At 37.1% G+C, this 14,029-nt stretch overlaps 1 protein-coding gene across 8 annotated transcripts in view; it reads left to right on the top strand.

The window, feature by feature from the left end:
* Nucleotides 1–14,029, top strand: part of SLC25A21 (solute carrier family 25 member 21) — a 213,140-nt gene that overhangs the window by 17,741 nt on the left and 181,370 nt on the right. Inside the window, exon 2 of one of the 8 annotated variants that reach the window (XM_085550474.1) lies at nucleotides 8,452–8,524. The exons of the other annotated variants lie outside the window; for them this stretch is intronic. Coding sequence (XP_085406600.1) covers nucleotides 8,467–8,524 — 58 coding nt within the window. The 5' untranslated portion in view covers nucleotides 8,452–8,466. The remainder of the gene's footprint in view (nucleotides 1–8,451; nucleotides 8,525–14,029) is intronic. 8 annotated transcript variants of the gene reach the window in all.

The raw sequence follows: 14,029 nt of genomic DNA, 5'->3' as shown, positions 1-14,029 counted from the left end.
CATACTTTCAAATTACTGCTTAATGTGGTTTGAAGATTTTGCCAACATAACCTTCCAGATCCTTCTCTTGTATGAGGGTGGTTGATTACATCTATCTTTTGGTTTACAAATGCCAATTTATTCCAAAGAATGCAAACCCTGGGACCATTTGTCATTACACTTTGATTGTAGTTCACTTCATTATTGTATGTAGGAGGAAAAGCAAACAATTAGATGCCTGAAAAGGGGAGGGGTGTGAGGGGTAACTGGAGCATCAGGGTATGCTAAGCATTCTTATTACATTGCATAGTTTAACCTTCTATTGATTTCCTATTGCTTTTAACACTTACCTGCCTGGATGTGACAAATTACATACTGGGGGTGGAGGGAAGCAAACAAAAAACAATCAACCAATCAAAAAAAAAACCAAGTGAACCAAAGAAATCCCAATCCACTAAATCAGAAAACTTTGTCTGAAGTACTGTATGTCAAGGTTCTCAAGGCAGACCAAGGATTACAGTCCTTTAGGACTTAAATTTTGTAGACTAGGTGCCTGATTTTTCTTTTTATTATTAAAAGCTCTTTCAGTTTTCGTTTGCCTTGGAGCTCAGGTTTCAAAATCTGATTTGCTAGGCATAAACATCCAGTTTGTTGACTTACTTATGTTCAAGCTGTGCTGTTACCAACAGTGTTGGCATTCTATTTCTCTGCAGGACTGCATTCAGCAGCTGTATAGAACAGCATTGTCGGATCACCATTGTATAAACCATCACAAGGTAGAGGGATAGTTCCCACCAGCTTTGTCCTGCTTCTACTCTTACTGCTTCTCCAGCGTTAGACTGCTTGGCCATGATGCAGGAGACTTGTGTTCAGCTCCTTTGCCAACCAAGAAGCTGGTATTACTCACTGCATGGGAGGAGCAGGGTTCCCACTTCAGGCTGCAGGGAACAGCACATGCTCTAAGCTGCCTGTATTGAGCACTATTCCATGAAAGATTTAAGGGCTGAGAGGAATGGTGTGCTTGTTAGACCAACCATGATTGTGGAACTTGCTAGCAGGGAAGGAGGCTTCAATTGAAGTGTTAAATATTTCCTCAAAGCTGGGCTTGTAATCCTGACTTCCTACCGCCCACCTGAGTGCTTCTTCCACTAGGCCAGTACGTAGCCTTTGATCCCAAGGATCTTTAATTATGCAAAGTGCACCAGAGAGAATGAATGCACTCACCTTCTACTGTTACTCTGTTCTAGCACAGCATTTAGGGCAGTCTCCCAGGAGCTGATAAAGTCAGGTTAAGTCCTTTTTGGTAGAGACAGACAATGCTATTAATTTGTTTACCTGTTAGTTTTGCAGGTACAATCCCCATCATTGCTATTTCAAAGGAGGGACAAATGTTCATACATCTAATTCAAGGATGATGCTGCAGGTTGAAAACACCAGGCCAAACGAGCTTAAACCTGCTGGGAATTTGGGCATCTGAGAGTGAAGGGAGGGCTCTCACTGCTTGGCATTTCCCAAAGCTGCTATTCAGGTGGTTGCCTGGGGGTTTGGCTCTTTTTGGGAATCCCACAGATATTCACTATGTCTGTGAATTAGGCATTTGAGCATCCTACTTAACACTGAATAGACTGCACAAATGAGGCAGAGAACTTGATGGAGGTACAATAGCATTCAGCATTTTTAAGTGTGTGTTTTATAGTTTTAGCCTCAAGGCCGCCATTTCAGACTTTGAGGGTGTCAAGAGTGTGTGTGAGCGCTACAGTAGAGGGAAAGGAGACTGAGACTGAAATTGGAATAAATACCCATTCCTGCAGCAACAGGGAGAAAAGCTATAGCAAAATAGGTTCAAAAGGAGCTGAGTGTAGCATCCATTTTAATAGTTCAGACAGCAATGATTCTGTTCTTTAGTTGCATGTCCTGAAACAAGCTGCTTACTATAGAATCACTAAAATGTGCAGTAAAGCAAGATGCTGTACATCCTATTCTGGTGTGCATTTTTTGAGAAGGCACTTTGACAATGCTGTAAAAGTGAAGAACCAGAAATTTTGAGTGAAAATTTCAGAAGAAAATGTGTTCTATTAAAGTGTAGCTGTTGGGATGCACATACTATGCAAAGCGAAGTACTGAAGTTCCATCTGCTGTGGAACCATTTTTTGAGTGACCTATACAGGCTGTTAGTGACTACTTTTATTTGAGGGTTAAGGCTTCATGACTGTTGTCCTATTCTTAATCTTCTTCAGTTTAAGAACAAGTCCCTTGTTTCAATGATAATTATTTTTCTGCCAGTCAACTGTAATTTTGCATTACAGTGACTTTGGGAACGGTATTTTCTTTGCTGTATTATATGGAGATATGGGGATATCCTGGCTGCTGAGTGGCTGGTTTTTGACTTGTTGTGTGTCAGAATTCAAATGAGAGAGAAATATGTGAGACAACAGAAGATGCATAGTCTTTGAGTCTCTCTACTGCTTCATAGATGAGTCAACAGAAACTCAGAACATAAATTTCATTATCTTCCTTTGGCTGTCAGGTAGTGCCAAAGACATCTGAAGTTCCTTGATATTTGCTTGTTTTTAACCGTTAGTCTTTCTTTAATCTTTTTTGTAAGAAAAAATCACTACTCAAAGGGCTTAAACTACCCCTTAAAGGAATGCCCACATACATGTGAAGATCTGTTAATAACCAGTTCCTGGATTTGAAGCAAAACCTGTACACTTACTTAAGGCTCCAAAACTGAATTCTGCTATGGGTGCATGTTTCTGATAACTTACTGTAGGAACTGAGATTTTAGGAAGAGCAGGCACTGAATCATCTGACAGCTTGGTTTGATGCAGCCCTTACATGAACTCAGTAGGAAGACTCCCATTCATGTCCCTGTTCATTAGGGAGCCCTTTAATGCATGAGCAGGCATTTCCCTAGTTCAAAGCATGTCTGTCAGCTTCAGTGGAATTGCAAACAGACTTTGGCCTAAGCCCATCTCCCCCGCTCCTGTTTTGTTTTTTATAATGCAAATAAAAGTGATTTTAGTTCAGTTTTTAGAAGCTGGACTAGGGCCTGCCTTCCCACCCATGACTTTTTAAATAAAAATGGTATTTTTTTCAAGTTGTGTAGGGTCAACAAGGGAGGTGATCTGGCTTGAGAATCATAGCTTTCATAGCCTGGAAAGCATTTGCATAAGCTGACAGCTCTTTGTGCCTGACCCCAGCTTTTGGCAACTCCATAGTTCCTGACCAAGGAGCAGGAATGCTTTGGCAGCTTTTCTGGATTTTCCTGATGTTTCTGAAAGGTACAGTGCTTCCATCTGCTGTTTTCAGAGGCTTGTGAAACCTAGAAGGTGCAGATTTTCTTTTCTGGATAGCCTCACTAGGTTTTAAGACAGAGAAAGTTGTAGGGTTTTCTCCCTTAATTCTTTTTCTGAATAATGACTCTTAGGTCTGGTTTCATACAATGAGGGAATAATTTAGATTATTCCTGTTATGATTGCTTTGTGATTACTTTGTATAGGGATGATGCATGTTAAGGGAACACAGAAAATTTGCATACAAACAATCAAGATGTCTTTCTCTAAGAGACTTCTAGATTTAAAAGGGAAAAAATAAAAAGTTATTTGTTTGGCTCCCAACACCTATGAATATCATTTAAAGAGTTTAAAAAAAAGCTTCAAATGTTTCTTATCCATCTTTCTTTCCAGGATTATTCTAGAATCTTTTTGCCCTCCCCCAGTATTACCTCTTGCTCTGACAATCTTCATTGCGTCTGGTTTGACTGTAGTTTATACTCAGTCATAATCAAGTAAAATCAAGGCATTCACCAATACAGCAAACCATCAGCTATTCAGGAACAACAAATTCTAAGAATATTTATCGAAAACTGAAAAAAACAAGATAAAGTGAACTCAATGGGGACCACACTGATACTGCAATACATCACATATTTTTTGTTTCTGCTTCTGCTTTGCATGGGAAACCCCTTTGTTACATGCTTCCTCGATGTCTTTAACAACAGTTAAAACAAAAACAATATCTTTGAAAATCAGTATATGGTAGCAATATTAGAGTCTAGTTAGAAGTCAAGGATCCATGTCATCCAGTCTTCATCTTTTATTAATAGAGGTTCCTTTCATGTTAAATATTCAACAGCAGTTTTTAGGACCATCAGAATAGTCTGTGTGCAATCTTACATATCTGGGAAGTATTTTTAATACACAGAATGTTAACCCTCTGTCTATATAACATGAAAATAAAATGCATGGTACGGTTCATAGAAATCTTACTGCTAGCAGACTTTAAGAGCATGCAAGATGTTCTTCTGGAGCACAACTGGAGGGCTGATTTGTGAGAGCACAGTTAGCATTGGCATTTTTAGCTGGTCTGTTTTTCCTATATTTGCAAAATGGAATCTTGGTACAAGAGCAATGAAGTGAAATGAAAATCTCTTGAAAACTAAACATGCATGCTATGTTGTTTTTGTTAACTTATCTTTTTCAGTGTTCGCATTCCAAATCTGTTTTATCTATGGGCACAAAAATCAAAGGATATCATATCTTATCCTTGCAATTAATGCTAACTAGTCAAAAGTATTCTCCTCCCCTGAATCTAAATTATCTCTTCTATGGGTTTAAAATACTTGCAATAAAATTATTCAGACCTCAGACCTTGTCTGAAATTAATAAAGACAGAAAATTTTAGTGTCTTATAATGTGTGTGTATTTTTCAGAGAATAAAAAACTAAGCAACAGTGAATGGCTTCAACCTGCTAGTAGCTGTACTGATAATCCATTGGGGTACATATTAGGAAGATTTTACACAAGTTAAATGTACTGTTTTATAAAAAGTCTTCTGAAGTTAAATTAAATTCTGTTCTGACATGAATGAGAGAAGGAGAAATACTACTGCCTGCACAGAAGCAATGTACTGAAGTTATCTGGACTACTTGCATTGAAACCTGGACTGTTCTCAGAGCATTGCAGATAATGTTCCAACATCGAAGATGCTTTCTTTGCATAAGCAAAAGTCTGGAAGACAGGTTAATTGTGAAGAATGTAAATAAGAATCTGCTGCAATAGTATTTTAAGCATCTAGTAATTTACTTCATTCATAGTGATTTTCATTTATTTCATGCTCTACATTGTTTAGCGTGAAGCCAGTTTATACTTTTCCCATGAAGTCTCTTCGCTGCTCAGAGAAAATGTCTTTGAAAACATATGTTCTTACATAAGAGCCTGTTTGTGGGAACTTCAGGGAACTTGCGCAGACTTGCTTAATCATCCTCTGGAGAGCAGCAATGCTTATTTCCTGTCTGCTTCTATTACTTGATGCTGTGCCTTAAAAAGGCACTGCAACCAGGAAGAAAACAGTTTCTGAATCAAAAGAAAACACTTGAAAATATAAGGAAAAAATGGAAGAAACAGCTGTGTGAGAGCATCTCAGTGTAAATAAGCAATGAATTCTTGAATGTTGCACATTTTATATACATAACTTAAAAGCCATAGTACTGTGTGCAAGTTCTGCATGCTTCAGCATAAGTGAAAATCTGATTCTAGTTTTGAAGTAATTTCAAGATATATGATTTAATATTTATTTTCTTTGGCTTTACAGCAGTCACTGTGTTCACATACTTTTAGCTTCCTCAAAGTAAGGATATCATTGCAGCTGTTAATACAGCAATTAAACTGTGAAGATGATATCAATGTGTTCATGTACACTAGATGCTCTTTTGATGAGAATATGGAAAATGTGTATGTTTGTTTTTCTCAGCTCATCCCTTAGGTAGGTGAACTGGACAGTGTACCCTAGTATTTACTTAGCATACCATATCCTCTGTTTTGCTTCGACTAATCTAGCAAAAAACTCCTTTGAGACTGTCCTATGTAAAATACACCACAATTTAGAAAATATTTTTTTTCTAGCCCAGGAAATATTACTGATTCTTTAAGCGACATTTTCTTTGCTGCATCTGTGGTGTACCTGATGTTTCTGCTTTAACGCATAGAAGATTTCAGTGATTCTCTGTCCCTTTGTGAATGATTCCATGCCCATGTTTCTAGGGTTGAGTTAATCATGTTTTTCTTTGTTTCTCTGAGAATAACATTAGAGAGGCACAGTAGCAGGGGTACAATCCTAAAACTTCTCATGTGCTTCTATTGTAGTTGGAGGTGGTGATGGTTTTAGTTGTTTTTTGTTTGTTTGTTTGTGTTGTTTTTTTAAAAATATTCTTATATAACTGAAGGCAGATACTTTTAGTTTCTTCCTTCCCTTTAGCCCTCTGATATTCTCATGAGACTCTCTTCTTTCCTATCCTGCTTTTTTCATACTTTTGCACCTAGCTTTTGACCAGTTTTACGTATAAACATGAATTCAAGTGCTGTTTCTCTGCTGTTGCTTGTATTACTTTTCTTTGGACCTCAAGTGTTTCTGTCTAGATTAAAATCTTGACTTACTACTTTGACATGTCAGTTCATAATCAGGAGATCCTTTAAAGTCTTTTTACTGTAGATCCCTGTTGATTTGATAAAGACGAGTTACATCACTGGCTGTTGGTCAGTTAGGTCTTTAGCTATGGTGTCATTTCAGGCAGGACAGGGAAGAAACTTTGATGCTTATTTGTCAAATCTCATCAGCCTGTGTGCATAAGTCTTCTAGGATCAGGTTTTATGGACAACACTAATATGTAAAACACTTTCTGAGGTGGCTGCCATATTTTATCTTCATTAATGTATGATCCTTTTCTTTGGAAGCAAGAAATATGATCTTGCTTGTGTCAGTTCACAAAGTAGATCTCCTGTGGCAGGATGAAGTGTATCACAATCAGTGTGTTTGGGGATCTCATATCTCAAATTCATTTCATTCTCATCTTATTCCTCCAAACCTGGGAAGTTCTGTATCTGGAAAAAGCAATTGTGTGTGCAACCTGTAGTGAAGGCCAAATCAGGACATTAAAGGAAAATCTTCCTTCCTCCTCTCACCTAAAGAATACATAAAATTAAATTCTGACTATGCATTTTGGGCATAATAGTCACAAAGCCGGTACTGCTTGGTTTCAGTAACTTTCTCAGAAGAAAACGATGGAAAAGAAGATTACTATTATTAAACAAACAAACAAACATACAAAAACCTATGATGCATTACAAGTGATTCCGACAAAACAAAATTAGAGTTAGGAAGAAAGAGCAAAGTAGAGTAAATAGAGAGTAACAGAGAAATGACAGGAAAGCCTCCCCGTTTTAATTCACAAACTGGCAGTTTTCTATTTCACCGTTTTAAGGGAAGTAAAGAAATAAGTAGGATTTTTTAAATTATTATTAGTATTTTTAATAGAGTTAAAAGAAAAACCTAGTTAGGAAATAGCTTTTCACTGTTGATTTTCTTTTTTTTTTTTCAAGTATCTTTGGAGTTCCTATACTATATTTTCCAGAATATGTGTTTCCTGAAAACAGTGTAGGATGTTTCCTAATTTTGCAGCTCTTTACTGGAAAAGGCTTATGCTTGCTTATGCAGAAAATCTCAAATACTTGTGAGGCAGGAAGGTCAAGGACAGTGTTTATTTTTACTTTCACCAGATAGTCATCAGTTTTACTGAAGTGATTAAAAGTATCTTAGGTATGGTATTGGGAACAGGTTTAGCTTCTTCTGCATTTTGGAGAACATGCACAAGAAAGCATTTCAGTTTCATTTTGGCTTTTTAAGTAGAGCAGATCTAGCAGCACCAAAGAAGAGCCCAGCTTGGCAAATTCCTCTATTCTCTTGTAGCTCAAAGAGCTGACCTGGTGTTTGTGTCACCTCTGGAGAAGCATAAATGGAGCTCAGGCTGACAGCAGCTCCCACCACAGCCCTGTGACAGCATCACTGCCTTGGCCTGCTCTGAGCTGTAAGACCATGGCTGCAGCCAGTCCTGTCACAGCTGCTGCCTTCTACCTCTGAGCAGGAAGATGCTGAATGTGCAATCTGAAAATGAAACCTGAGATTTGAGCTGTACTCAAACAATAATTAATAGCTCCACTTGTAGGTGCAGAATGCTAATTGTCTGCTATTGATAGCACAGTAAGCCAACATGCATCGTTGAGGTCTGTTGTGGCATCGCTTTGTTTAAACCCGCACTACATTGCCAGCAGCAGTATGCTGACGGAAAACTGTCACAACAGCCATCACTGCAATCTAGGAGTTAAGTTTGACTGAAACATATGTCTTCAATTTTAATAGCTCAGCTTCCCAGATGCCCTAGAGGAGAATATTGCCTGAGAAGGAGCTTTTCATGTAGGAATAATTTGTGTTAAGTAGCTCAGTGATCTGTTTGTTAGGTTAGAGCTGACAGTTTGTTTATATTTCTAAAGGGGTATGATGAATGGGGGAGAAGTTGATGCTAATTAGCCTAAATTGTTCCTAAGAATGCAGAGCACTTTGCCAGTTTCATTGTTTCTGTTTCTTTGCACATTTTCAATAATTGAATGGAGCTCAAACCATTCATCATAATTTTAGGTAAGATGGAAATAAATGAACATAGCACGGGCCAGCCTGCACAATGGAAGATGTCACTTTAAGGGTCAATTAGGTAAGACATCAAACTAGGACTAACGCAGCATTCTCTAATCCAATTGTATAAATATAGTAAATGTGAGTGTTTTCATCTAAGAAATTAATTCTCTCTGTCATTATACTAGTATTTAGGTTTTCTTCTTGAAAGGCAGCTTTTGCTTATTAGCATAATGCTTTTGTCTTAGGCTCTAACTGCTACCTCAAGGTGTGGACCTCTGACACTATGAGAAAATATGCTACTTTTCAGTATACTGTGTATCAGATAAAATTAATCTAAAAAATCTGCTCTTGGGAGAAAAAAAAAAGCATCGGTCAGGTGTGACTGCAAACAGTGTCAGCAAATGTGGCTGAAATGCATCAGATGTATAGCAAATCTAACAATGGAAAAGCTTTTACTATTATCCACTTGTCTTTGCACAGCATGTTGTATTACCCTTTGTTTTAGGTTTGGGGAACATAACTCTGCTCAAATTCAAAACATCCTGTCCATATGCAGAAGGCTAATTTTGTAAGAATGTATATTTTGTATTTTATTCCTTGATAAATTGAACTTAGATTTGGGGAGTGGGGACCTGGAATGTTTTTAGGCCTTATATGAGACCATTCTTTTTTAATTTATGCACATATAATACCACAGGAAGAGATGGTATAAATTTGTGGACTGTGGAGAATGAGTGAACATTTTTGAATCAGGATCTTTAAAAGGGGTGAAATTTGAGTATGATTAAGTTAGGAAAAAGGCTCGCTTACGGCGGAAGTCAGAGACTCTGTATACATTATAGGCATGTCATGGCTTTTAAAAAGTTATGTTAGACTTCTATACAAATTGTGAAGGAATTTGTATAACCCCAAACAAAATTCTGTGTGGTTCTGAACTTTTTGAAAGTACAAAATAAAGTAAAATAAAATAAAAAGGAGTGAAATAATAATAGTAGTTAGTATTCTGGTCAGGAGTGAGTGTTGCTGTAGGGCAGGCTGGTAGTTTACACTGCATGGGTGTTTTGTTGGTCACTAATTTTCTTGGAAGGAAATGATCCCATGGCTTATGCTATCCGCGTTTGTGCATATTTGCCCTATAATTGGCATTTACTAAGGGGACTTTTGGTTTGATGGATGACTGTCAGGGTATAGCCTGCTAGCTTTGATGCAGACTGCTTTTGTATAAGGGTTTTTTACATTAACTCATTAGAAACTCTGCTCTGCTTCAACATGCTCTTTATTTGCCTTCTGAAAATGTGAGACTTTTCAGCCCACATTTCAAGGGATTTACTGAGGTGTTATTTGCACAGAAGAAAAGTACATTGCAGAAAAATACTAAACTGTCGACCTGAGAATCATAAAGCTTATAGAAGGTTCACCTAATCAGTTTTGTTTTTCAAATGCTAGGCCACTTGCATGTTTACATCTTTAGTGTATAGCATTAATTTTGTTGTTCCTAAACTTTTGTTGTTGTTATTTTTTAAGGGAAAAAAAAGCAAACAAAACCCATCCCCATAAAATCAGCATGTGTAATAATGTTGTCACAGCAGATCAATATTCAATGAATTTTCAACAAATACAGGATATGTGTCTAAGATATATTAGTGGTTTCTTGGTCTTTTCTTGATTTGGTCTTTTCCTGTAATGCTTCTGGGACTGTTAATTAGTTAATTAACTGTAATGTGATTTATAACACAGTTATAATAGAACTATGGTCACCTACCAATACATTTTAATCCCATTGCCACATTTTGATCTGACATTTAGAAAAGCATATGAAAGAAATGGAAATGGTGAATGCTAACTCTGTCACTATGTGTAAGTTCCTTTAATAAAACACTTTATCTACAAATTGTGCAAAGGAGAACCATAACTTCTATACTGAGCAATACTTCTCTTAGCATGAAGAAATAATTGGAATGAGCAGCAGGTTAAATTCTTCCTCTGGGTTCACAGAGCCAGAAGGATATTTGATAGAGAACTTCCTACTTTTTTTGCTTCCTTTTGTTTATTGCCTTTATTTATTATTATTATTATTTTTAATACAGCACTGCAAGTGTTTGCCATGCTTTAAAAACAACAACAACAAAACATAAATGGAAAGCATTCATTTATAAACCCCTGAACTGTTTTGTTGTTGCTTGTTTTGTTTTCTTTTGTTTTTCTTTTTCTTTTTTTTTTTCATTTGTTTGGTTTTAGCTGATGGATGGATACAATGTAATATATATAGTATATATAGCCATAGTGAATGCAACTGTAGAATAAAAACACCACTGAAGTTCCAAGCTATTTACGTCTGAAAATTTGCACTAGGCTGTTGACAGAGGAACACAACATAGATCCTTCTTTTCTGCAATTCAGGATCTCTGAAGGATCTTAAATTTACTTGAGTTGATCTCAAAATGAAATTATTAATTCGTTCAAAGTCCTGTAAACTATTCGGGCATGTTTTTAACTTGAACAGATTTTCTCAGCCAACTGACATACTGAAGTCTAATCATTTTTTCAGTGGTTTGCAAGCTCACATCTCTCTTGCCTGTACTTCTGGTTGCTGTAATTCTCTGTTGCTGTCAAAAATCTGTATGAATGCGACTTTTTTGTTAATAATAAAAATAATAATAAAAAGTAATGCTGATTCTGTCACAAGGAACTAATTTCTGTTTCTAGTAGAAAACTTCTATGAGTATATAAAGATCTTATTAACCACCTATAATACTATTCTTATGAATTTGTGATTTAAAAGACCTATTAACCTCACTGAACTGGAAAAAAAGTTCACTGACAGTGTTTGAAATGTTCAGCTCCCTTTTATTTATTTTTCATGGCTTGGTACAGTACCACAAGACATCAGTGCCAAAAGAAACTGAAACTAAATGATCAAATATTTTGTTTGTTTAATTTTAAAAATTAACTCCATCTTTTACTCTTGCCTAGGGGTAGCCGAGAATGGGGAGCAAAAGATTTGGAAGAATATTTACCCATGATTTAAGCTTTTAATTTCCATCTTGGGAGGGACTTACTTAAAATACAAACTTGTGTTTGAATAACATTGTTGTGGTTGTGATGCCAGTATAAGACAAGCAAGGTTTATACAGTCATCAAACTCAAGCAAGGGAAAACAAATGATCACTTGCTTATTTCATGCTTGTTTTGAGTAAAAATCCAACATTGATTTTACCAACACACACACACACACACACACACAAAATTGCTGTTCAGGAGTTTTTGCTTTCCCCACAAGAGGACTATCAAGTGGTTCGTTACTCAACTTGACCAGCCACAAGCAGCTGTTCTAGTTGTGGTGAGGTATCCCCTCACTTACACATAATGAATAAACAAATGAAGAGGAGGACAACATTTATTTGCATTCATTTCTGTGGTTTATTTGGCTAAGGAGACTTGTCTAATAATAAATGTAGAGAACTGCAAGTCATACTTTCCTGGTTCTGTTGCTGTTTTAGCTGCTGCTGCTCTGTTTGTGGCTGTTTAAGCATCCGTACTGCCAGTTGGAGTGGGACATTAGATAAGGGTGGGAGAGGGAAAAAATAAGGGGCCATACAGTATGAAAATTGGTCTATTTCTACCTTAAAACATTTCTCAAGGTCCACCTCAAAGAGTATGGAGCCTTTAAAAGGTATGTACTTCAAGCTGACTGGCAAACAAGTTTCTCATGGTTCATCATCCTGTCCTTTAATGCTTAGTAGTAGTTTTCAAAGCTGTGACACTACACTCCATATCTGATTTTCTGCCTACCATCCCTTCTACTTCTGTTTCCACATGTTTTCTGCTGGATGCTAGATTTTTTCAGCTCCGTCCTCTCTCATCATTTCATCTTTTCCCTGCATGGGCTAATGTAGAAAGTGATTCATGCAGGCAGCTGAGGGAAAACAGAACTGGGCTGTTTGCAGTGATCATCTGAGAACAGGGTTGAGAAATCTTTAGTGGTAGCTGTAATTGTAGTGCCCCAGAACAATACATAGCTCCAGAAGATCTCTTCCCAAGTTGAAGTATTAGTAGATTTGTCTCCATAACCCTTGCTGAAGCTTAGAACTTGATAAAATATATTCCAGAAATCCCAAGCTATTTCAATTTATTCCGCCTATTGCATTGCATTCCTACCTGCTTACATCCACACCTGTGACTTACTTGGAGAAGAAGTCTGATTAATTATATCACGGGAGGGTGAGTTTTAAAATGTCACTATTCACCTGGCTAGATATTATGCTGTGTGTTGAGTCAGACCAAAAACTAATAACTGTAGCAAAACAAACAAACAAACAAATGTGGGGCGGGGGGGAAAGGGAAGAAAACATATTATTTGCTCTAAAACTGACAAAGATGGCCCATATCCACAAAAGAAGATGATGTTATGCCCTGGCACTAGGATCCACGTTTTTGAATCAGATACTTTTATTCCCAATAAATAGAACAGAGAAGACTCTAGGTGAAAATGCAGAGGATGAGATTTATATCTTTTGATCCTATCATGGTATGAGGCACCCTCTAACTCTTCAAACAGCTTCAAACAGCTTGGCAGTGGCCAGAGAGGATAAACACTGAAGAACATGGCTTTTCAACCTTCTAACTAAGGCAAGATGTTGGCAAGAATCACAGATTCCAGATCCTGTTTTAATGGGTGTTTGTTGTAACATGTATCAAAAACGATGAAACTACTGGATCGGGAAATGAATTCCACACCTTTCTGGTTTTGGAGAAGTTCCTCAAGTATTAGCAGTCTTGAGGATATATTCTGTCTTTGTTTTATAGTCTTTGCCTAAAATGTTCCAAGCTGAAGAGTTGTGAATGGGGTACTGAAGTCTATAGGTAGGTGGGTGGTAAGGGATGTTAAAGCATTATATTTAGGGAATGCAGAAGATTTCATCTACCCAAGAAGCCTGCAACGTACAAAAAATGTAGATTCTAGTATCTTGTCAGATGTTTCAGGCAGAAAGTATGAAGCATTTCTGAGAATCTAATTTTGACATTGTTCTTATATCTTTAACTGGGGCCAGGGACTTCCATAATAGTCACTGAAATTAATAGAATACCCAGAAAGGAGCAGGCCTCATGTTTGCTTCTTGGGGCTTTAAATGTAAAATGCTTATTGAATCTAACTCTCAAACTATTGTGCCAGTGATTCTATGACAGGGGTTTTCATTTTAAAGTCCCTGGTGTTCAGGTAACCTGCTGCCATTGTAACCTGGGAAATCACAAAACAAAATATTAACTGTACCCATTGGTACCTGTATGTGTGAAAATTCACCTTAGAACTTAGAGCTTAGATATTGCTAAATCTACTACTACATGGACGTTCTTTAGAAAAGACTTATTGTAATACTGGTTTGTTTGTTTTTTTAACTTCTGAAAATGCATTTTAAAAAAAGTCCAAGTGTTTCACAAGTTTGGCTGAGGTGAAAAGAATCCAGTATGCCTGCCAAGCCTTGAAAAGTGATTGAAAAAAAAATCTGGGGATGCAGATTTGAATTTGATAGATCACCCAGCATGCATGAGCTCAGCCTGAGCTGGCCAGATGGGCTCCACC

This window comes from Coturnix japonica, chromosome 5, assembly GCF_054131305.1.
Source record: "Coturnix japonica strain WE chromosome 5, WE-NBRP24, whole genome shotgun sequence".
NCBI lineage: Eukaryota > Metazoa > Chordata > Aves > Galliformes > Phasianidae > Coturnix > Coturnix japonica.
This window is presented reverse-complemented; position numbering and strand designations above follow the sequence as displayed.